At 41.8% G+C, this 26,100-nt stretch overlaps 1 protein-coding gene across 1 annotated transcript; it reads right to left on the bottom strand.

Moving 5' to 3' along the window:
- Positions 1-638: 638 nt before the first annotated feature.
- LOC110088051 (pantothenate kinase 3) lies at positions 639-24,200 on the bottom strand. Its single transcript, XM_020810106.3, has 7 exons — positions 23,469-24,200; positions 19,042-19,394; positions 18,459-18,712; positions 14,958-15,134; positions 14,086-14,209; positions 9,636-9,761; positions 639-7,828 (listed from the first exon to the last, which is right to left on the bottom strand). Exons 1-7 carry the CDS (start codon positions 23,494-23,496, stop codon positions 7,778-7,780), a joined length of 1,113 nt encoding a protein of 370 aa, XP_020665765.2. The 5' UTR covers positions 23,497-24,200; the 3' UTR covers positions 639-7,777.
- Positions 24,201-26,100: the final 1,900 nt, after the last annotated feature.

The following is a 26,100-nucleotide window of genomic DNA, read 5'->3' as shown; positions in this document are numbered from 1 at the left end:
GCAGCCAAAACTCTGCTCACAACCCAGGGTTCAATCCCAGGTAGCCAGCTCAAGGTTCACTCGGCCTTCCATCCTTCTGAGATCAGTAAAATGAGTACCCAGCTTGTTGGGGTGGGGGAATGTGTGGCCTGTGTAATTAACTTGTAAACTGCCTAGAGAGTGCTTTAAACACAAGGGGCAGTATATAAGCGGCATGCTTTATGCTTTGACTAAAAATTGGGTTTTTTGTGGACTGTACTCTTTCATCAGCTTCATATTGTACAATGTGAGAGGCACATGGGCATCTAAATGGCACATGGCAGATGTGAGCGAGCTCAGAGTGAATTCTGATGCAGAAAGGTCCTGGAGATGAAAATTATGTTATTTCTTTGTTACTTCTTTGTGAGCTTCCACAGCCTTATACAAAGAGCAACGGAGGCACTTATCAGCATTGCCTTGTCTTTTACTATTTTCCTATGTATACTCCCCACACCAAAGGCAGTCACATAAATGAAGCTGAAGCAAAATGGTTTGCTGCCCTTAAAGCTAGAATAATTTCTGATAATTATATTCTGCACCTGCCAACATGAAGACTGTCTGCATCTTGGACTTTAAATGCAGAAATTCAGATTTTGAAATGAGAACAAAAAAATCCAAACCAGGTTTCTCACCCTTTTATTGAGACAGCTTGCAATGTTTCACAGAATTAAAAGGCATGGGAGAGAGAACCAACCATTGGTATTTCTTTAGAAAAAAGTCAATGTTCTGTTCATTCATACAGAACCATAGCAAAACTAGGAAAACACATAAAAAGCCCATCATACAACAAAATGAAATTTCACATTTAGTCATGCAAGCAGAACTTCTATACAGTTCTGATGGGAAATGACAACAGTGCAGGCTTTCATCATACGGTTGGATGAAAATGATACAAGAGAGGATCAATGACGAGAATAAATTAAACATTTTACAAGATATGTATTAAATAATTTAGCAACTATGTATTTAATTGAAAAACATACATTTTTACACCAACTTCATTATCAGAATAATAAACATATTGGAGAGAGTAAGTTCACTGCAACAGAGTAAGGCAACTTATTAGAAGTGGCTGTTATGATAAATGTTAGACACAACTTTTACAGAACATGAGTTTGCTACTGAATCAAAAAGCATTTCCCAGTACAATTTGGACTTTTAAACACGTTCAATTAAAACATCAGTTTTTGTCATTAATAGGTGGGAAATGTGATTTCTCAGCAGTGTTCATCAGGTACTGAAATTTCCCCATTTACAAAACCTTTTATTTTTGTAAAATCATTGTGTAAGAACCTGACCCTCAAGCTAACAACCGAGAGTGTAACTATTGCTTTAAATTAACTGAGTGTTCAATGTTGATATGAAATTTTATACCGATTCAAATTCCACTTGGGTCCACAGTTGTCAGGCAGTCTTATGGAAAGGTTAAATCCAAAGTACATTATTAGATAACACAAAAAGAAACATTCAAATTGATGCAGTTGACATAAAATTATGTAAGGAAACATATGTTGCCTGATTTAACAAACAGCAACAAACAACACAGAAACTCAGGAACAGCTGTTTCTGAAACTCTGCAAACAGTGATCCATTTCATTCCACATGTATAAACTGCAGTCTGTTTATTTAAAAGCCCGTTTCATGAAAATCTCTTGGCTTTCATGGATCGTAGTCCAGGTATAACAGTTTGTATTAAGCTCATTAACATAATTACAATTTGATAAAAGTATTTTATCTGAAGAGTAACATATTTTAAATCAGGTTTGTGTTGCAGTTTGTCTCCTAGCTTGTCACAGCAGCAGGATCTCATGTTTGACTTAAGCTGGCAGAAAACAGGAGAGCAATCTCCCCTCACCCCCTGAGCGCACACACACACACACACAAAATCTGTTTGAGGGCTACGATACCCTCTGAGTCTCTCCTTGAGCATCTCGGATGGTGGCAGTGAGGAGGGAAGAGGAAAGAAGCTAACATTGCACTAGTGCCATAACATCAGCTTGGTGCTGGATTTTGGCCTAAGGAATAACAACAAATCAGCCTGCTTCCAATGCAAGGATAAACTACAATAAACCAATAGATCAATTCTGGGAATTGTAAGCAAAACGATCTAGAAGACTGGCTTAGCACTCCATAAACAAACAGAAGCAAATCTTCGGCTTGCATTCCCTCCTTCCTGTCTTTCCTCCATTGTAGCCACAAAATCAGAAGCATCCATCCTGTTCTAAGCTAACCAGCTTATTTTCAGTCAAAACAGGAGGGAATCTGGTTAGTTCAAAACATGGTTTGCGCAGAGCCCGGGGCAGTCATGTTATTTGGACTTTCCTAGGCTTTTCTGGGACTATAATTTATCCAAGTTCATATTTTGTTGAATCATTCATGAATCTGCACTTAGTCACTTTAAAACCATATCTTAAAATCAACCATGCTTCTGATGATCTGTGTGTGCAAGCTTTGTTTCTGATTTTTCACAAAATGCTAGATGATAGCAAGGCTCAGAAATGCATGGATCTCCAGATATGACTGTACTACATTTCCCATCATCCTTCAACTTTAAAGATTTGCAATCCAACTACTTCTAAGGGAGGTGGGTACTTTCCAAATTTAGTTTTTGGAATATGCCCCACAACAGGATACTGAACTTTTGCCTTTCTGTCAGAACAAAGCTGTGTTACCCCTTAAGAGGAGAAAAAGTACTATATTGAATCACTCAACTTAATCCATCACTGTGATCTGGGTAAGGATTACACTAAATTGTTGACATATCTTCCCCATGCATGAAACACACAGCCATTCTTCTTAGTATGCTGTTTCACGCCCTCTCCTAGAGTAATGGAGGCAACCCCAACCTACAGTTTATTTTCATATTAACTGTTCCCTACAGACAAAACATGTTGAAAGACTGAACAATGTACTGTTGATTTTAGCTTGCAGAAGCCCCAAGTGGTTTATGTCCAAAACACTGAAGGACCAAAGTCTGAAAACCAATATTTTAAATGCAAAAACGGTACTGAGGAGACGACCAAAAATGTTCTTTAATTAACAGTTTAGGCTATTAATATTAATTACTCTTTGGAACCAGGAAACCTCAAATTTGCTAAGAAAATTTAAGGGGTATCACATCTGAATTAAGGCAGTTTGTTCATTCCTCCTGTTTGAGTGTTTCTTTTCATTCAACTCCTGTTCCTAGTGTTACTTTTCAGAAATTATACACATAAGGTACAGTGTGGTACAAATATATGGTGATGCCCATATTTTAGCCTTCTACCTCAAAACGCCTGCTGGCATAGATTTTGATTACCAGAAATAGGATCCTTCACTATTTTTATTAACTATTTTTAACTTCTGTTCTTAAGCTGAATAAAAATGAAGATTTACTGGAATTCATTAGAACAGTAATGAAAAGGGCTGCTACATTTTAAATGGCACACTGCATTCAATTTATAATCCATAAATCATCTCCTGAAAAGAAAAAGTTATTTACTTTCACTTTAAGACCAGAAGCACTAGCTCTGAAAAGAAATATGTTGGTCTACCACCAAAAATTCAATGCTATCTAGGTCATCTAATAGATATTCCATTCATAGGATTTACCCAGAAAATGCACTATTTACAGAGTGATGACACATAAATATTTAGGAGGTTAGACAAGACCAATTTATTAACCTTTAAGCAATAGAAACCTGCTCTCAATACAAGCACTTGAAAATATTCAGACTTCCTCTGAGGGCTACTTCATATATTTTATATAGTAGCAGTAGGCACACATTAAAATTTAAGATGTAGATGTTTTTGCCCTGAAATGTGCAAAGAGACAGCATTCTCCTGTTTCCCCACTCCCTTGCACCATGAAAGAATGCCATCATTAGTGTATAGTTGGTGGTGATGAGGAGAAGGTGCATCCTCTTCCCGTTACAGAGTTGTATTTAACACAGCAGTATGAACCAGCACAAAAAATTAAGACTGAAAGATTCAAGAACACTGGTTCAGCCCTAGACTAAATTCTACACATGCTGTTAACCAAAATACTGGACCCTCATACAGGCTGTCAGTCAAAATACTTAATGGTATTTCTGATTTTAGCAACCGTTGGTGGTATAATCAAGGCTGTGGAAATTTGCCACTTGCTGGCAGACAGGTACAAATGTACACAGGCTTTTCAAATAGTTAAAGACTACTCTGGATAGTAAAGATTCAAGCCCGGGGCAAGGAGCCTATAGGTTTCCTGATATTGTCTGATTCCAATTCTCATCAGCAACACGGGTTCATCTCCAGATTTAAGCAGCAATAGAATTACAAGAACCGACACAGCTGACTTACTCCGCTGGGTCAGTTACATTTACCAGAACTGTATACAACCAGCTTTAATGGCACAGAGACACCGTAGACTTGTTAGTGCCATACTAGGCACTCTAAGGTGGAAAACAGAATGGCAAAAACTGAAAAGGGGGATCTGGCCCTTAACTGTCTTCATGTTTTTCATGGAATGATGCTTATAAAATTTTACATGCACTGAAGAATGCAGTCAGGCAGAAAAACAACACACTGGTCCATTAATTCCCTGGTTCAAAGACCAGGAAGCAAAGCAATTACAGGCGAGAAAGCACACCTCAATGGAATGGATACCAAAAACTTTTATAATGCCCAACAACATACTGTGAAAATAATTCCACTTGGGAAAATAAAATTGACTTGTAAAACAGATACAGTTCTCTTATTTTGAGAAAACCTGCACTTACTATACTGAGGGCATACTTTATTAGTTGCTGCTCTAAAAAAGAAAAGGCTTTTAAAAAAAGTCCTCCAGCTACCCAATGGCTTACCTAGGTTAATTTTAGCTAATCTACAGTTGCTGCAAGAACAGAAGCATCCACTTTCTGTTTTACAATCTGCTACTGTTCATTACTCAGGGGTTACCAATAGCCAAATATTCAAATAGGAATATTCTTGTATCAAATTGTGGCTGAAATCTCATAAGATGACTTTAAGGCACTCACATGACTACAGGGTTTAAACAGCCACTACTTCCAAGAAATCCTTTACTCAAAGTGGATAGAAATTTCCTTTTTTGTTCCAGCCAGCACTTTCTCTCTTCCGCAAGTAATAATAATAATAATAAATAAATAAAAAAGGCAGCAGCTCTACATACGTATTCAGAAGCGATTAGGAACAGATCGCAAGAATACTTTTCCCACAAGACCACATAACCCATATAGGAACAATTATACTTTCTAAAGTATGAAATCAGACCGAAAGGAAATATTTCTGTTCGGATAAAATAGACTGGAAGAAGAAAAAAAGAAGCATTTCCTCTGACTTTTATAAATACAAAACTGTGTGGTATGAAAACTAACGGTACATGGGGTTGACTCCAAATTTGTAATTCTCCTATTTAAACCGGTTGCAGTGGGATATACTTATCATTAATATTTTTCACTTCAATAGCAAAAGTGTTGTTTTGAAATACACTCATTTAGGTATTAAAATGGGAGAAGTCTCCAGCTATCTGTTTATTCCCTTTCAGTTCTTAATGACAATCAAGCCAGGGAAGAACTACTCTGGACTCCTCTTGCACCATCTAGGATAGGTACTGAAAAATATCAGCTGAGCCAGTATTTGAGAATGCTTCTGCAATGTTTTAAGACACAAGGCTGAATTATGTAAACCTTTAAAATGCAAAATGTTATGTTTATGATTCACCTTTGTTTAAAGAAAAGAAGGGGGGATCAAAATTATTCAACAAATTCTCTGCTTAGGCTGCATTTTCTGGCCATTGCTTCAGCATGGGACCAATGAAGTATATGACAATCTCTGGATACTGACCTGTGCTGTAAAGAGATCATTCGTTTCTAAGTTCAGGAAGATAGGTTTATAGCAATATCAATACTTATTGGGAGCTAAAAAGGAATCACTGCTAACAAACTTTAATGTAATTTTACAGAACTGTGCAGTTTCTCAAAGAAAATGTACCATGGATATGTCATCCGTATCAATATTGCTGTAGAAAATATCAATGTGCCAAAACAATTATCAGTTTGATCAAGTAAACCACGTACTCATTTGAGCCATGCAAGCTCTAGTCATAGAGTGGTAGATTTCCCCGTAGAAAACATCATTCATGGATTGGATAACTGCATATTCCTTCAGGATACAATGACACATCCCTGTGCATAGAAAAGTTTCTTTTCTGAGATGATTTTCTCCCCTTTCCACCCCCCTCTGAAATCTTGTGGGAAGCTTTGTTGTCGCATTAATATGCCACGAATTTAATTGTTTACAATCCAGTCTGAAACAGCACAGATAGTCAAAATAGAGGAATGGCCCCAATAGGTGGAGTTTTATCTCAAGGCCACACTGTTGTGGAACAGTTTATCAGAGGACAACGAACACTGGACTTTTTAGCCTTCGCCGAACCACCTTCAAAGCTGCCAGGATGTGCGAAACCAAAAATGTGCCCCCACCTCACATACTGGATCAGTACAGGACCCCCCTCAATCCACCGTGGTCTTCTAAGGAAGGGGACCCCATTGATTTCACAACAGGCACTTCATCAGCTCTGTGACTGCTAGGTTGATCTCACCATATAGCCATACCCTGTTTCCCTGAAAATAAGACAGGGTCTTATATTACTTTTTGCTCCAAAAAAACGCATTACGGCTTATTTTCAGGGGATGCTTTATTTTTTTCATGTACAATCTACGTTTATTCAAATATTGTCCCGTCATCTTCTGGTTGCTGCACAATGGTGCAGGGCAGGCTCTCACTTAACTTTGGCTTATTTTTGGGGTAGGGCTTATATTACAAGCATCCTGAAAAATCATACTAGGGCTTATTTTCAGGGAAACAGAGTACCTGCTGGCACGTTTTTACAGACATGAATCTTTCTGAGTAATGGATTTTTAGAAGTCGATAGCCTTTGTTTACAATGGGACGCAAAATCCTATGCAGAAGCACCTTCCACACGGGAGTATTAGTTGTACACTCACTGAATACGGGTAGTGCACAGCTTAACAAACATGTATGAAATTCCTTAACTCACATTAAGTCAACTGTACTGAATTTTTGCTGATGTGACTGCTCCCTTCCCCCAAACCCAGATAATATAATACTGGAAATGTGAACGAAATATTTTGACACCTTGCAATAGGCTTTGCCAGAAACCCTGCTGCTTGGCACCTGGCTGTGGTAATTAATGCTCCATTTTGGAGACAACAGGAAATTACACTCAAAACACACACTGAGCTCCAGGCCCTAGTAAGACCTGCACAGCTAGACATGGCCAAAAAAGGCTGAAAGGAAATTTCTGCAGGAAGATTTTAGTAGCCTAGCAGGGTTTGGACTGCTAAAACTAACATTTTTCAGAGGCTATATTGCAGAATAATTCAGAACCTCTAAAGAGCGAGGACAAGGGATTCCATAACCCTCCAGACCTGGCTGAACCACAGCTCCCATGATGCCCGTTTATTGACTAGGCTGGGCGGGAATGACAGAAAAAAACTGAAGTCCACCACTGTCTGGAGAGCCACGAGATTCCACATTCACATTGGAGGATGCCATACAAGAAAAAGCACTAAGTAATTCTTACAAAAAATGGCCAGGTTTCAAACTTGTGGTCTGTATGAGACAGTTTATCATTCTTACAGTTAAAGAAGTTTATAGAAAGATCACACCCTTTCACCCTTTGGTTCCAGTTGATACAAAAACAGTGTTGTAATAATGCCAGAAAGGTAAGGAATAACTCAGTATTGTGATGCTTTGAGCTTCAGCTGAAATTTGGCAATCCGAGGAGGGCCCCGACAGCTCCAAAATACCCCTGCATTTAAAAGAAGGTTTGCAGAATTCAAGTTTCAGTCACCATATTAAAACACAAAAGCCTTAATTTTTTTAGAATGCAGAGAAATATGTGAAAAATAATCTTTTTGGTCTTTTCCCTTAGAGATATCTGAAAATTAGGTTAATAATAATAATAATAATAATAATAATAATAATAATAACAACAACAACAACAACAACAACAACAACAACAACAACAACAACAACAACAGCCTCAAGTACTGAAATCCAATGTTGATCCTGTCTAGAGTTGTCTCAACAGAAATCAGTGAGACTGACATTATGTCTAGCAGTCTCATTCATTTCAAAGGGTCTACTCTAAGGAAGATCAATGCTGGTTTTCACCCTCTGTTAATAATCTTGCAGATAAACGATGTCCTAAACCTAACATTGCATCCAATATTCATTTGAGTACGGACCGCCCAGTACTCTGCTTCTCTGTCTCTCCACTCACATGGCTTCTACCACTAGCCAATCTCCCCTTGGGGAAATTCTTTTTCTAGTTAGTAACGAGCAGATAGGATGGCAGAGAATGGAGACAGAATGGAGGCTTTAATCAATGCTCAACATATTGCAAGAAGTCCAAATGTAGTTTGTCCTCCATTTCCAAGCCTCCTGTGTTTAACCACCACTTTTTCCATCTTGCTTTCTTTCAAGAAAATAACAACAATAATGGAACAGCTGCCTAGCATCTCTGAATTAGAAGCTCCGAAACCATCCTCTCTGAAGGCACACCCAAGGTTAAACAGGAGACCACTGGCAACTTCTGCACATTTTCCACACTAGCACACTTGTGCTGGATCGAACCAGACTCATGGCTCAGGGCACATAATTCTTCGTGCGACATTGCAGCTTGGAGAAAAATGGCTCAAAGGCTAGGTAGAAGGAGAAGTCCCAGGTGAGCCCTTTATGGTTCTGCAGTGTCTCAGAATGTCTTTCAAAGCAGGGATGGGTTGTGTGGCCATGCAGATGTCACTCATCACTAACTTTACTAGCTAGAACTGATGGGATTTGCAGTCATACAAAAATCAAAGCTTCCCCACCTCGCCAGTAACTTTTCCAAGCTCTACTTCTTCATAAAAATGGGAAGACTTCCCCTTTACATGAAAAATAATGCAATAATTAACATTAAATACTAATATTTAATACGTTAGTATATGCAGTAGGAACCCCTATGCTCACAGAGGATCTGTTCCATGATCTACCGTGAATTCCTGAAACTGCAGATAGTAGTGAACCTCCTATACAACTTACAAGGAAGCATGACAAAAGGCCACAAGGAGGCAGAAACAAAGGCCACAAGGCCCACCCCCTTCTATGTTGCATATAAGGCTACAGTAAGCCACAGGTAACTGAACCGTGGATACTGATTCCGCAGATACGGGGTTCCTACTGTACTATCCATTTATGGCAAGAACCCTATTATTTATGCATGCCAGTGTAAGTGCAACAACATAAATCACAGAGGTGATTTACTGCTAATTAAGGGCTTGTCGCTTCTGTTCCTCACTGCATGCCAAGTCATGTGAGGATAATAAGTAGACCCCCTTAATCATCTCTGATGATTAAGGGGGTCTACTAAGTCATCTTTGTGATTGATAATGTTGTATTTACGCCAGCATACATAAGCAATATACTAGTGGCCATTGTTTCTCTGATAATCTAAAGAATTCAAATAAAACTACTATTCTTCTGAATCAGGAATGAAAAAAACTTGTAAATAACTAAAAACCAAAAGGAATTCAAAAGTTCTGACATTTCTATAGAACAGTTGGGGTTGTACGTACCTCGTGTTCTAGGAACAATGCCTTCAACTGGCCTTTGGACCAATAATCCAGTGCATAAGCCAAAAGCTTCATTGATAATGTATTCACACGCAAAAAGTTACCAACAAAGACAACACGGTTTATTTTCTGAAGGAAAAAGCAAAAGTTTTCTTCATTGAGATACAATTCCAAACTACACAATTTTTCTATCTGGGATGTAAGAGAAAGACAACCTTGTTCATGTTTATATAGACATTAGTCCACTGTGTTTACTCCAAGCGATGTATGCACAGGACGGCAGCTCTAAGTAACTTTTACAAAATGTTTATTCTGTATGGTCTTGACAAAATAAAAAAGGTAAAGGTTCCCTTTGACAATTTTATCCAGTCGTGTCTGACTCTAGGCGACGGTGCTCATCTCTGTTTCCAATCCATAGAGCGAGCGTTTGTCTGCAGACAATCCTCCGTGGCCAGGGTGGCTAGACACAGAACGCCGTTTACTTTCCCACCGAGGTGGTACCTATTTATCCACTTGCATTTTTGCATGCTCTCGAACCGCTAGGTTTGCGGGAGCTGGGACAAGCGACAGGAGCTCACTCCGTCATGTGGATTCGATCTTACAACTGCAGGTCTTCTGACCTTGCAGCACAGAGGCTTCAGCGGTTTAACCCACAACACCACTTATACATAATACATATTTTGTCAAAATATCCATGTACAGTGGTGCCTCGCATAGCGAGGTTAATCCGTTCCGGATTAACCTTCGCTATGCGAAACCATCGCTCAACGGAACCAAAAAACCCATTAAAACGCATTAAACTTGGTTTAATGCGTTCCAATGGGTCCTAAACTTACCGTTGAGCGAAGGTTCTCCATAGGGGCGGCCATTTTCGGGCCCTCGCAAAGCGAGGTCGCGGCGGGAAAAGTTGCGGCGGCCATTTTGGAACCGCCGATCAGCTGTTTCCCCCTGCTTCGTTGTGCGAAAATCGCTAAGCGAATCGCTTAGCGATCGTCGCACAGCGAAAAAACACCATAGGGGCCATCGCTGAGTGAACACTCCAGCGATGGCCCGGACCCCCTTGCTATGCGAATTCATCGCTCAACGGAGCGATCGCTAAGCGAGGCACCACTGTACCTGGATCTCAGCAGGTATCAGTGTGTATATGTGTGTGAGAGTGTCGGTCTAAAAATGTAAACAATCAAAACAGGTAGTGTATAGCAGTCTTCCATAGCTAACTGAAGAGCCCTGCAGAGCCAGAGTCTGGGAGTTTGAGTCTCCTCTTTGCCTCATGGGAGAAGAGGCAGCATATGTGGCCTTAGACAAACTACACAGCTCCAGGATGTCTCAAAAGAAGGGACTGGAAAACCACTTCCCAGGACTCTCTACCTAGAAAAGGATCATGGTAAGTCAGAACTGACGTGACAGTGCATCATTATAACTCAGTGGTCTTCCACAACTGCGAGGACTCCTTCCAATCAAGGAGGTTTCCAATCCACCACAGGAGAGGGAGCGACTTTTGCCAATTGTCCCTCGCCGCTGCCCCCTCCCTTGGTTCCCGAGGTCAGCAAAGGTGCAAGAGGCAACAAGAACTGGCAAAAAGTTGTCTCCCCTCTCTTCCAACTAAGGGGGGGGGCATCGTCTTGGTGACCCGAATGGGCCACCGCAATAATTAATGGGTCTCTTCAGGAGGGCAAGGTACCCCTTGCCCTCAAGGAGACGCTCATTAGGCCCATTAGGAAGGAACCAAATTTGGCGACGGACGACATTGGCAATTATAGGCCCGTCGCCAATGTTTCTTTCCTTAGCAAAGTGGTTGGGAGGGTGGTGGCAGATCAGCTTCAGGCGCTCTTGGACGAAACCAATGCCCTGGACCCATTCCAGTCGGGCTTCAGGCCACGCTATGGTACAGAGACGGCACTGGTCGCACTGATGGATGACCTGCTGAGGGAGGCCGATGGAGGCAATATGTCCTTGTTGGTCCTCCTCGACATCTCGGCGGCCTTTGATACCGTCGGCCACGGTATCCTCCTGGGGAGGCTCTCTGAGTTGGGAATTGGTGGCCTGACACTTGCCTGGCTCCGTTCCTTCTTGGAGGACCGACCCCAGAGAGTTCAGCTTGGGGAGAGTGTCTTGGCCCCCTGGAGCCTCAATTGTGGGGTTCCGCAGGGGTCGATCATCTCTCCAATGCTGTTTAACATCTATATGAGGCCGCTAGGTGGGGTCATCAGGGGATGTGGGGCATCGCGTCACCAGTATGCTGATGACACACAGCTCTACATCTCCTTTTCATCTACCTCAGTGGATGCCGTACTGTCCCTTCAGCGCTGCCTGGAGACTGTACTGGAATGGATGCAGTCGAATGGGTTGAGGCTGAACCCGGACAAGACGGAGGTCTTGAGGGTGGGTGGTCCTTCCACCAGTGGTATAGGCAACTCCCTTTCTTTTGGGGGGACGACCCTTGCCGCAAAGAGTGAGGTCCGCAGCTTGGGGGTACATCTGGACTCGGCGCTTACCATGGAAACCCAGGTGGCGTCCGTGGCCCTCTCTGCCTATTTCCATCTATGGCGGATTGCCCAGCTGCGACCCTATCTTGATGGGGGGGCCCTCACTACTCTAGTCCACGCGCTCGTAATCTCAAGATTAGACCACTGTAATGCACTCTACGTGGGGCTACCTTTGAGGCTGACGCGGAAACTTCAGATGGTCCAGAATGCAGCAGCCAGGCTTCTTAGTGGGGTGAGAAAACACCAACATATCTCCCCCACTCTGGCTGCTTTGCACTGGTTGCCCGTCCGTTTCCGCGTTGACTTCAAAGTGTTAATGATTACATATAAAGCCCTAAACGGTTTGGGACCTCAATACCTGGCAGATCGTCTTCTCCCACCCAGATCTACCCGAATCACCCGACACAGCCAGCAGAGACGGCTGAGGGGTCTGACGCCGAGGGAGGCCCGGAAGGAAAAAACAAGAAATCGGGCCTTCTCGGCGGTGGCCCCTCGGCTGTGGAACACCCTCCCCACTGAAATTCGTCTGGCACCCTCGCTGGGCATTTTCAAAAGACAGCTGAAAACTTGGCTATTCAAGCAGGCCTTCCCTTCAGTCAATTAAGTTATTCTTATTTTTCTTCTTTTATTCTTGCCATCTTGGGACTCTTTGCTTTAAATTAACTGTTAAAATCGTAAATTTATATTACATTTTATATCATTTTGTTTTTAATGTAAAACTGTATATTTTAAATTGTTTTTATCTTCTAAGTTGTGAGCCGCCCAGAGTAGACTATGTCTAGATGGGCGGCATATAAATGCAATAAATAAATAAATAAATAAATAAATAAATAAATAAATAAATAAATAAATAAATAAATAAATAAATAAATAAATAAAGACTCTTTCGTTGGCAAGAGAAAGGTGTGGCTCCATTTCAAAGTCAACATGAATGCGACAAGAGCTTGGCCTCCCCTCACCCACACCTAAACACTCAGAGGCCTTATACAGGCAGGCAGGTAGAAATCAGATGTGTCCCGCCTGCCCAATGCCTCTGCCGTAAAAACTGATGTCTTTCCAGCTCCGTGCAAAGACTTTAAAACTGGCCAGGCCTTCCTGTGTGTCTTCTAGCTAATGTTATTCTGGTATTCCACCTCCTTTTTCTCCTGATCTGCTTTGATGGGATGGCTTTGTGGACAGAAAAGAGGGCAATACAAGGCCACACAAAGCTATGCCATGTTGTTGTGAGGCTCTCTCCAATGCATGCCTCAGAGACCAAACAATTATAGTTATTGTAAGAAAGAGGTGGTTGGCGCAGGATAGTTTGCACATGCCAGGGACTGGGCAAGGAGAACTCCTGTAGGGAGAATGCTACAAATCCGTATTTGGATCCAGCAAGCGTCAGGCAACCAAACCACCATTTGCAGTGAAGCCACACTCAGTGCCTTCATAGCCCTGTACAATGCTGCTTGATCCATATGCAACAAGGCAGCACTGTAAAGAAGCCAAAGGCAGCAAGACATACTCTCTCATGGGTTCTCCTCCTTCTAGCATAGCAGCTATTCAGGAACTGCCGGAAGTCCCACATTTTCAAACAAAAAGGCATCTAAAGCAGATGCTTAAGAAAGAGAGAGAGAGGGAGAGAAAAGAGAGAAAGAGAGAGAGAGAAATGCACTGGGTTTCCTACAGACTCGCTAATGCATAGGTATGCGCATCAAATTATAAAAGAATGTTGCTGTTAAAAAAAAACTCCTTCCAATTGGAGGTTCAGCCATCTTGACTGAACTGCGGCTTATCAACTTAATTTTGTTACCATGAGAACATATTTTCAAGGCACAATTAAGAGAAAAAAAAACAGATCCTATACAACCCATTTCAGAATGTGACAGAACGAACCTCTTTGTTGCCACTGAAGAAATTCACAGACATATGGGAAGGTCCTTGTATTCTATACTCTAGTCTGGATTATTAAAAGCAATTAAGTTTACCTCATTTACTGCACACATGCGTGCTATTGAGCCGATGTTATTGGTGATAGTAACCAATGTTGCTCTAGCCAGGTCTTCTTTACTAACAGATTCCCGTTTTTCTTTGTAGATCATATTGCCAAAGCTAGAAAGAGAGAGGTCATAAAATGTTATACAATTTTTGATTAAGAATACTATTTGCTGAGAGTCTTCTGCATGCCTATAATGCCTTTATCAGCAATGAGCAGCAAGGTGGTGGAGAAACACTGAGTTTTATCCAGGCTTGGCCATCCTTAGAAGACTCTAACTACAACACAATTAGACCTCAAAGCAAAAGGATGGGCATCATGATTGATGTAGGTCTTGTTTGATCTAGTGGATCTGCTTAGAATAAATCAGGATGTGATTGGACGCCCTTAGTGTTATTTGTTCTGGTTCCTTTAATTTAGGAATTAATACTCCAGAAGAACCAAAGCAGCCCAAAAGTTCAAATGTTTTATGACAAATGGCACAGAAAGAGAAACTGCCCCATTAGCCCAGAGGCCAAGCCCACCTTTACTGGAGGGTTATAGGGGAGTCCATTAACTCTTCTGACTGTTTGGAAGGATTACTTTTGTTTAGACTAATTACAGAACATGGAAAAGAAAGAACGTGTATAATGAGGACAGGGAATATCCTCATATTAAAGTCCCAGGAAAGAACCAACAAAAAGTTGCAGACATGGGAGAAGTGAACACAGTTCAGCTCTACAGTACTAGAAAAGCATCATACATTACTAAGTATAACAAATAATGGGGAAAAACCCAACCTGGATTTCTTTTCAGTCCTCTTAAAAGGTAATATTATTAGCATGATCTGTACGTGTGATGCCACCGTTATCGTCCAGCACCTACCTAGATGCCACTGCCCAACCTGGCAAGCCGAACCGTTCATAGTCTCCCCCATAAATATCCCGGACAAGCTTGTCAGCGTGAGTGCTGTCCCCTTTAGAGGCCATTTCCAAAGCTTCTTCAAAGCTTTCACATCCAGTCAATAAGCTGCACAAACCAAGGAAGGTCCCACCACCTAGACTGGTGTGAAAGAAAAAAGATATGTAAGTATGGTTTCTAAAATAAACAATATTAGTACAGTAATGTAATTGTTTTGGCTGCCAAAACCACACTTGATGACTTAATACTTATTACATCTATGTAAAGAAATAAAGGTGACGCTAAATTAGGGGCAGACAACTTCTGGCCCTCCAAGTGCTGTTGGGCTGCAGTTCTCACCATCATTCACCATTGACTATCATAAGAACAGCTGGATAGCTGGCTGCGTAGCCAGAGGTTGAGAGTTCAATTCCCCACTGGGCCTCCTTGACAGGGGCTGGACTCAATGGTCCACAGGGTCCCTTCCAGCTCTGCAGATATAGGATGATTATGATTATAACTAGACAGATGTAAACTGCTATTCAACAACATCAGGAGGACCAAAAGAGGACAACCTAGTCTAGAACCACACTTAGTTCCTCTTGAAGAAGTAGCCATGTTCGTCTGTGCAATGTATCAGTCAGAGGCACAAAACAAAAACAAAAAATGCAAGAGATACAAACACTGTGACCCTTTGAAGTCTTAAATATATTATATATTATGGTATAACACATTAGTAAGCATGGCTAACAACAAGGCCAGTGGAGGTGATGGCATTCCAGCTGAACTATTTAAAATTTTAAGACGACGCTGTTAAGGTGTTACACTCAATATGCCAGCAAGTTTGGAAAACTCAGCACTGGCCATAGGACTGGAAAAGATCAGTCTACATCCCAATCCCAAAGAAGGGCAGTGCCAAAGAATGCTCCAACTACTGTACAACTGCACTCATTTCACACACTAGCAAGGTTATGTTCAAAATCCTCCAAGGTAGGCTTCAGCCGTATGTGGACCGAGGACTCCCAGAAGTACCAGCTGGATTTCAAAAGGGCAGAAGAAGTAGAGACCAAATTGCTAACATGCCCTGGATTATGGAGAAAGCCAGAGAGTTCCAGAAAAACATCTACTTCTGCTTCATTGACTATGCAAAAGCCTTTGACTGTGTGGACCACAGCAAACTATGGCAAGTTCTTAAAGAAATGGGAGCGCCTGACCACCTTATCTATCTCCTGAGAAACCTATACGTGGGACAGAAAGCAACAGTTAGAACTGGATATGGAACAACTGATTGGTTCAAAATTGGGAAAGGAGTATGACAAGGTTGTATATTGTCTCCCTGCTTATTTAACTCATATGCAGAATACAGCATGTGAAAGCCTGGACTGGAGGAATCCCTAGCCGGAATTAAGACTGCTGGAATATATAACAACCTTCAATACGCAGATGATACCACTCTGATGGCAGAAAGTGAGGAGGAATTAAAGAACCTCTTAATGAGGGTGAAAGAGGAGAGTGCAAAAATGGTCTGAAGCTCAACATCAAAAAAAAAAAAAAAAAACTAAGATCATAACCACTGGTCCCATCACCTCCTGGGAAATAGAAGGGGAAGATATGGAGGCAGTGACAGAGTTGGGATCCATATTCATTGCAGATGGGGACAGCAGCCATGAAATTAAAAGACGCCTGCTTCTTGGGAGGAAGGTGATGACAAACCTCAACAGCATCTTAAAAATCAGAGACATCACCTTGCCGACAAAGGTCCGCATAGTCAAAGGTATGATTTTTCCAGCAGTCATGTGTGGAAGTGACAGCTGAATCATAAAGAAAGCTAACTGCCGAAGAATTGATGTTTTTGAATTGTGGTGCTGGAGAAGGCTCTTGGGAGTCCCCTGGACTGCAAGGAGAACAAACATATCCATTCTGAAGGAAATCAACCCGGAGTGCTCACTGGAAGGACAGATCCTGAAACTGAGGCTGCAATACTTTGGCCATCTCATGAGAAGAGAAGACTCCCTGGAAAAGACACTGATGTTGGGAAAGTGTGAGGGCAGGAGAAGGGGACGACAGAAGACGAGATGGTTGGACAGTGTCACCGAAGCTACCAACATGAATTTGACCCAACTCCGGGAGGCAGTGGAAGACAGGAGGGCCTGGCGTGTTCTGGTCCATGGGGTCATGAAGAGTCGGACATGACTTAATGACTAAACAACAACAACAACAATAATAATATATTATCGTGTGAGCTTTCATGGATCATTCTCAACTGTGTCTTCAAGACAAGGGCTGGACTCAATGATCCATAGGGTCCCTTCCATCTCTGCAATTCAAAGAACATTATAATATTATTAGGTCCACCTCTATAAACAAGAAGGTGCCATAACATTTTTGTCTCTTGCGTTATATTTTTGTTGAAAGTTGAAATTTTATTTCTTAACATAATTTTTTATGGCATTAGAGAGAACGGAATTAGTGGCGGGAAACCACAGGTGGCTTACAAGAGAAATGCAACATTTTCTAAATGTCTGTAAAAATTCACAAAGGAGGTGGATGGCACTACAAGGCCTCTCACTAGAATGTTATTCCTGTTATGTGACGTGAAGTTGCACCCTACTTAAAATGACTTTACAGGGGTTTCAAGATACAGAAACTATTTAAGGAGTGGTTTTACCAGAGCCACCACCCAATGAATTTCCACTGCTGTGACAAGATATAAACTCAGATCCTCTGAGTCCTCATCTATCACTCTGTCCACTTCACTGGCTTTCTAGATGCATCCTAGAGATTGCTGAGGACATTGTTTCTAGTAAGCCCACATATAACGCACTGTTTTATGTCTAGTTGTTGCCACCGTATCACAATGCCTCTTGAGGGGCAACATTATTTTAAAAGGAAAAATGCACTGGCTCTATGCAGGAAGAGCAACATTCTGCACCCAACTTGGATTCCAAATGTCAGCTCCAAGTCTTTCGAAACTATTTCAACCCTATGCAGAGCCAATCTTTTCTCTTTTGGAAGGTACATCTCCCAACTCAGGTTGCTGACATGGTGCTTTAAAGGAACCACAAGGCTCCTGACAACTTTATTTAGGACGTCACTGCAGGTGTGTCTAAGGCAGCAGCTACCAGCTCTGGGGCAGGACAGATACTGCACAAGAGAGCTTTCCAATTCTATTAGTTTCCCTCCCTTCCTCCTGTATTTTCCTTTCCTAATTTTAGCCTAACAGCCTTATAAAAGAAGACTTTTCTTTGTTAAGTTTGCCATCATGTCAGTGCTTTTGCAATAACTAGTAAGAAAAAAATAAAATCAAAATAAATGATGGTTTGTCAATTCAGTCATATTTCTTTTTAAATGGGCAAATGAAACAATCACACTGCAAAACAGTAAAGATATTTTAGAACGACTATTTCTGCACTAGAAAGAGACCCATAAGAAGCCACCAACCCATTTTGACTGCTTTCTTAATTTGACACGTACTGCTGTACTTACCTTGTCCCAGTTACTCTTTTATAATTGTCTTTGGAATGTACAGCTAAAATACTGACTCCTGAACCAATATTGACAACCAGCAAAGGATAGGGATCATCCAGGTTAAAAGGCATCTTCTGGCATCTTTCAGGTTCTGATGCATTTTCAAAATAGTAGCACTCTGCCTGGCCATTAAAACTGACAGAATCTATATACAACAAGCCTTTGACAAGGCAATCAAGTTCATCCAGTTTGTGCAGCTGAAGGTCTCCAATCTATGAGGAAAGGAAGAAAAAAAATATATAGTACAGTATGTTCCATAAACATTGGCAGATGCCCAAGAAACTTGAATAATGAAACTGAGATAATGCAAGTCTCTACCTTTAATATGAACCTGAAAATCCCTGGCTTCTCCTCAAGACAAAACATCATTAACCGTGTTGAACTCACTCATGTGCAAATTAAAAAAACTACAATGTTTGTAAAGCAGCTAAATAAAAACAGAGATGCTTTCCTTAAACAGCAGTTATTATTCTTGCTTCACTACCAAGACTGACAACATTTTAACATAGTATGTTATGTAAGATGCAACTGAACTACCTACTGTGCGAAAATCTTCTTCAAACTTATAGGCACCACCACCAGTGGCACAGAGCACCGTATGCAGTGTTGAGAAGTTTTTATTTCTTCCCATTTGGATAAAAGTAGGCAAATCGTGGGTTGGGAATCGGATAAAGTGCAAATTTCCTTTTCGTCCGAAGAGTAGCAAGTCCTTGAGTTCCAGGTGGACATCCCGAATACCAGTAGACCCATAGGCTACATTTGATGTCAGATATTTGCGAATACTCTTCAGACTTTCAACTTCTTCCTGTTCCTCTTCTGCAGTTATATCAATAGGCTCAAAATATGCAAGTTTCACGAGGGTTCCCCCAATGTCCATTCCAAACCAGGGAAAAGCTGCAGAAAAAAATATATATCAATGTTGGAAGATCATCTATTCATAAGAATTTAACTCTTTGACAGCATTTTAGCATTCTCTTAAACCTCACTGAAATGGTTGAAGAAAACTGCTTGACAATATTGGTGAATTTATTAAGAACTATGGAGCAACTCACACATCCATTATTTTCATTAGCATGCTTCATGAGGATTCTGCTCACAATGTTAGCTAGCAGAATACTTTTCCCTGAGAACATCCACCCACGCCACCAGATCCTCGCAGACCATGCTCCTATGGACTGCCACACAGAGGGAGGCCAGAAAGATTTCCACCAGAAATTGGGCCTTCTCGGTTGTGGCACCAGCCCTTTGGAATGGGCTTCAGGTTGAACTGCACCTGGCTCCTGCCTCCCAACCTTTAAGAAACTGAAACTGATGGTCTTTACTGAAGCTTTTCAAGGCATTGTCTCATGAACGGCTGCTAATCTGTTTTCACCCACCCATCTTCTGCTTTCAATCTTGAGTGGTTTGCTAGCTTTATGCTATCTTTGGTTTGATTTACTATAAGTTTTTGTTTGTTTCTCGTATTCTATTACTTGTACAGATCTGACTGTTAACTGCCCTGAGTAGTGCTTCACACTAATTGGGCAGTATAAAAACCGTCCACTCAAACATCCTCCAGTGCCCCTCTCTTGTTCCACAAGTAGATGGTGAGGAATTTGTACACTTGCAGAAAAATGATGGGCTACAATTCCCAGCTTATCTAATTAGAAGGATGATGGGAACTGAAGCACAGCATCATGTAGAAGGCCACAGCTTCTGGGTTCCTGCTGTAAACAACTGCTTTTTCTACGTCAATTTACACAAGTTCCTTCATTTCCTGGAATTACACAATTTTGCAATCCTTACTCATACCAAGGACCTGAATGTAAGCCTCTTGTTAATATTTCTTCAGAACCAAGCAATAAACTTTGAACCTCACTGGTTTGTGCCAAGAGGTTAACAACAGCTTTTCACCTTGCTGATGAACAACTCACATGTACTTGAAGTAAGGAAATAATTCTGCATGAGTGCATGTGGAAAAGTTGGGATAAACATCAGAAGAAAAAACTTAACACTTCTTTGTCAGAAAACAAGCAGTATGGCAGTTCATTCGGTCTATTTCACCATTTTTTTAACAACTACTGTAGTTTGCTTCTTTTTAAACAAGCAAAAATCTACGGGCTTTTCACTATTTTGGCTGAAATCCTTTTGGCCTAACAAATCTGATGAAAAAATTATTACTTCTCCAAAAGCAGGTGATTTTCAGTAATTAACTACTTCCTACTTCTGTCCCACAGCTTTTCCAACTCCCAAATATTTCCATTCATCATATGGAAGCTGTGGGAGCCAGAAGATAGTAGAAGTCTTTTAATTACAGAAATTCTTTCCCTGGCATCATCTGGAACCAATTATTTTCAGTAAAGACTTCCTCCCTCTGTCCTGCTGCTTCCAGGTGTAAAAGCCATAATGCAGGAGTGAAAAAAGTTATGAAACAGCAGTAGGAAATATTTAATTATTGAAAATTGCCTCCTTTTGATGTTATCACCCTTCTGCAAACATTAGTTACCTATCAAAATGTTAACTATGAAAACACAATTTTGATTAAAAGTTTATGTCCAAATGGCTTCTTTCTGATAGCTGTTCATATCCAGTTTTAAAGGTTAAAAAGGAACAAGCAAAAAAAGAGGTCAGGTGATGTCAAAAATCCAGACAGCAGACTTGGCCAGTGCAGAGTTCACCTGAGCACAGTCTCCTCCATTTTGATGAGATTCACTGTATTTGTATAGAAGCTACTGTGATTATTTTACTTATATATCTCTCTATAAACTGACACATGTCCATTTTAGGTAAATCTGCATCTTTGCTTGAGCTAATATGTAAGTGGCCACTCTATAAAGCAGCTTTCCTCAACCTACTATCCTCCAGACAATTCCTCCTTGAATATGGCCCACACAGGCTGGAGCAGCTAGGGATTATAGGTCAAACACACCTGTACGGCAGAACGTTCAGAATCTTTTGCATTTCAGAATTAATGTCTTTCCAGCATTTCCTTGTCTTTTTGCAAGTCCACCGCATGTAGCAGTATAAGCCAAAAAAGAATACAAGTCAAGACAAGAGATGGGGGTATTTGTATTCGTATAGGATTATCTCCAAACAGGTGGTGTTAACGAGGGTCCAGCCCCATGGGGTTGGTCAGTCCACTCGCCGATCCGATTCTACGCTTGCTACTCTTCAACCTTGCAGAAAGGCTTGTCCTCCCGCCTCCTGCCTGGAGTGGCGAACAGACAGTATGCTGCGGCGCCATTCGTAGAATCGCGCCGTCCGCGTCGGATCGGTGAGTGAACCGTCTGGCCCCATGGGGCTGGACCCTCAACGCCACCTGAACAGGGATATTAATATAAAAATACGAATACCCCCAACTATAGTCTTGACTTCTTCCATAACGTTGCACTGTTGTGAGTTACATGCACCAGCATATATAAGCAATAGGATTTTGGCCCATGTTCATAAGATGCTCTACTGCCTATAAATTTGAGGAATTCCATATGCATTACACGTCCTGTGTTGACAGGTACAGTGTATGACAGCTGAAAGGGAAAGAGTCAATTCCAATTGTTAATCTCAACTTTAATTAGTTATGTACCATCTAGTCAATTTTGGCTTACAGACTGTGTTCTTGTTCTAATTAAATATTGGATTGCTGTTGTTGCTAAGTCTACAGTGGATCCCCCCAAAGCTTATTGTTATACTTGAAATTATTCAGAGGTAAAGCGTGCTTCAATTAAGATTCCTGTTCGGTTTAAACTCCAGAGTTCTACAAATATTGTCTTTCCAGGACCAAAGGGCAAGAGACATGTGCCACATCAACAAGTGTTTGGCAAAACTCTTATAGTGACAATACTGTTCATTGTATGCCATCACTTCTCATTACTAAACTAGTTAAGAGTTATCCTAAAATAAAGTTTTCTATACATTTATTATGTGATTCTCAAACAAGTACAGGAGGGTTAGGCTTTTTTTTTTCCCTTGGAAAAAGTATTTAAAATCAGTGGGGCTTACTTCCAAGAATGTATGAAGACTCATGGTTACTGAAATGCCAACATTTCAAAAATACTACCTTACTGCTGCATATATTAAAATGTCCTAGTAACTGTGTAGCAACTCCATCAGTTTCAGCTGTAAAACCCTTAGGAATATTTTGCACGATCAGAATTCACCACAGAGCACCATTAAGCCAGTATAGATCACTCATAAGCATGTACTTTTAAAAACTGTTTCCAACTTGCACAGATTTTGATCAATATGAAAACCCACTGAAGGTAAAGAAACCCCACTATGTAGCAATTCAAACATCATGTGGCTCTTTAAAGGGAAACATGTGGTCACAAGATGTATGATCACACATGTTTCTGTTTCAGAGGGAAGTCTTTTGATTGCAGCATCTCAGCATGTACATAAGGCACACAATATGTATGTGCCAGAATACAGGAACCCACAATGAAACAGAATTTAATATAATCCACTATTACAGGACACACAATTCTGAGATTTTTTTCCCAAACCACAAGTGTTTTCTGCACAAAACATTTATAAAGTATACCCTAGTGTTGACATAAATTATACAGCAAACAACTAGACCTTAACAACCACAAAGGCAGGTATCTTTCTCCTCCGAAATATTACTTACAATCCTTCATTCAAACATATCCATTTAATCAATTATAATCTGCTTCTAATTTTTTTTAGGAAAAAAAAAGGCAGTTTGAAGCCCCATGTTTTACTTTTTGCTATACAGTAGTGAGAAAAGAGTTGCCTGGAGCGCTAAGGTTACCTTTCTAAACTCCGACGCCAAATAAATTAGGAAGAAAAACTGGCTGATATTTACTGATAAAACACAGGACCAGCTCCACCCTTTAGCATCTACCACCCGATTTATTTATTTTTTTATTTTAATGTGAAAGAGAAGGCACATTTCTGCATATAAAGCGTGGTGGAGAGAGGTCAAGACAGAGAGAGCCTGGTCAGGAGCAGGAGGAAATCGGGACTTACAAGGTTTCTTGGCATCTTTGATCTTCATGTCTCCCCCGCTGAGTTCTGGCGGTGCAACCTGTGCGCTTGGAGCCCCGGTGGAGGCTTGCGTGTCTTAAGGAGGTCTTAGAAGAGGAGGAGGAAGGGGGGAAAAAAGGAAGAAGCAGGGGTTGCGAAGGCTTGCTCAGAGATGATGATGATGGGCGGCGGCGGCGGCGGCGGCAGCTCTGCCTGGGTCAACCTTGCCCTCGCGCGGTGTCGGGCGCCTGCCTGCCTGCCTGACAAAAACCGGGGCGGAGGAGCGGGGGCGGCGCGGCCTCCTCGAGAGAAAGAAAGCAGGGGTGGGGTGGGGGACAGATTTGAGAAAAGGACAGGGAAAGAAGGGCAAGGGTACCTCCGCCGAGCCGGCCCCACCCACACCCGGCACCGCCCGTCCACCGACTCCCTCCTCCTCCTCCTCCTCCTCTCCTCACGGTGGGCCGTTCGCCAACCCAGGAGGCCAGCACCGGGAGCGGTGGGTGGGGCCTAGGCTCGGCGGCAGCAGCAGCGGCAGCAGCAGCCCAAGGCGGAGTCCACCCGGCCGCCAATGTCTCTTGCGAGATGCCGCAACGTTGCTGGTGGTGGTGGCGGGGCTGGTTGCGGCCGCGCTTCTCCGCCCCAGGCAGAGAAGTGCAAGGGCCTCTGGGAAGCAAGGCCGGCAGAAAAGGCTCCTACAGGCCGCCCTTTTCTCTCTTTCCCCCCTCCCTGTCCTACAACTCCCAGAGTGCACCGAGGAGGTCTACCCGTTTCCCGGCTATGTGGTGCTCGAGGAGCATGCCGGGAAGCGTCGTAGTTCCATATTCTTCGTCTTCCCCGGCTTGCTGAGCGGGGCGGCAATCTCTCTTCGCTCACTCCTCCTGGCGGTGCAAGGACCACGCCACTTAACACCCCACAGAGACCAGGCCAATGGCGAGCAAGGAAGGGCTTCTCCTTCGCCCGCCCCGCTTTCTTCCCTTCGAGGAGGGTCTGGTACACAGAGTGCTGCCGTTGCTAAAACTTCCCGGCATCATCACGCCTTCTTCTTCTTCTTGAGTTGTTTGCAAAATCTTCAGATTCCCACGCGTTTAGTACAAAGTTCAATTGGGAGTTAAAGAAAAATATAACAACGATATAACATTTTTTAAATTTAAAAAAAAACTGCAGACATTCTTTGATAATTCTTTTTAACAATGTATATCTCGGTTGTTTAAGCTGAGGATATGGGTAAAATAAAATATTAAATAAAAATTAGGTTTTTTTAAATAAAAAAAATTTAATAAATTAATATTAATAAATTAAATAAAAATATGGATCCTCGTTATTTCATTCCCCCCCCCCCCCGCAATCACCAAATCACTTTCAAAGCAGAGATCCCATCTTTGCCCGTAGGCTACACCACAAATCAGATCCTTCACTAGTTGAAGGCATGGATTCTCATGGGTTATGCAGGATATTCCCCAAACTACTGTGCAATCATAGGTTCAAGCTGTGCCCATAGACTACACTAAAGAAATCATAAGTCCTTTGGTGCATGACTTTGCAGTGGAGGAAAAGGTGCATTGATTTGAGGGCTCATCCTTATAGATTCAGGTATGTATTTTTTTTAAATCCATGTGAGATTTACATAGGACCCTCCCCAAAACACTGTCAAATCAGAGTTCCCATCAGTATACACAGACTAAACATAAATCATGGAGCCTTTTAGTGTACGGCTTTATAATGGTGCAAAAACAAGGATCTGTGCCTTGGATTTATGTTTTTTGAACCACTACAGAGCCACCTGCTGAAGGATCCCTACATTCTATTTTGTAGTCTGTGGGCATAGATGGATCTATGTGGTTTGGCAAAGATTCCACATAAGTATATGAAAGAAGAAAGATCCATGTTTTATTTCATGGATCTACCTTTTAATTTCTTTACACCAATAAAAATATCTCTTTTTTTATTACAGTCTTGGTTCCCCCACACACACACACATTTCCTGAGTTTGGGAACCAATGCATTAAGCGCATTCTAAGTAAAATGTCTGCGGCTCTTTAAAAACTAATACATGTACAGTGGTGCCTCGCTTAACGAGCGCACCGTATAACGACAAAATCGCTTACCGATGGGCCCTATGGCTGAAAATCGCTTTACGAAGATCGGTAAGCGTTTTGCTTACCGATCTTCGCAAAACGAACCCCCGACGATCAGCTTTTCGGCGGACAAAAAGGCCGCCGGAAGCTCCGTAATGGCCGTGCGCAGCGTTTTTGCACCCTCCCCTCGCTTAACGAGGGTGCGAAAATGGCTGCCGGCCATAGGAAACCTCGCTGAACGGTGAGTAAAGGAGCCTTTTGGAACACATTAAACGATGTTTAATGCGTTCCAAAGGCTTTCCCTGCCCCGTTCAGCGATGTTTCGCTATAGCGAAGGTTAATCCGGAACGGATTAACCTCGCTATGCGAGGCACCACTGTATTACATGGTAAGGTGCCATGAGTTATAATGGAAGAAGGGCAGAGGAAGAATAGAGTAGGAATACATTTAATGCATTCTCAAAGGCTTTCACGACCGGGATCTGATGGTTGTTGTGGTTTTTTTGGGCTCTTTGGCTGTGTTCTGAAAGTTGTTCTTCCTGACGTTTCGCCAGTCTCTGC

Source organism: Pogona vitticeps, chromosome 2 (assembly GCF_051106095.1).
Source record: "Pogona vitticeps strain Pit_001003342236 chromosome 2, PviZW2.1, whole genome shotgun sequence".
Lineage (NCBI taxonomy): Eukaryota > Metazoa > Chordata > Lepidosauria > Squamata > Agamidae > Pogona > Pogona vitticeps.
Note: the sequence above shows the minus strand (reverse complement) of the source record. Positions and strands in the feature narration are given on the sequence as shown.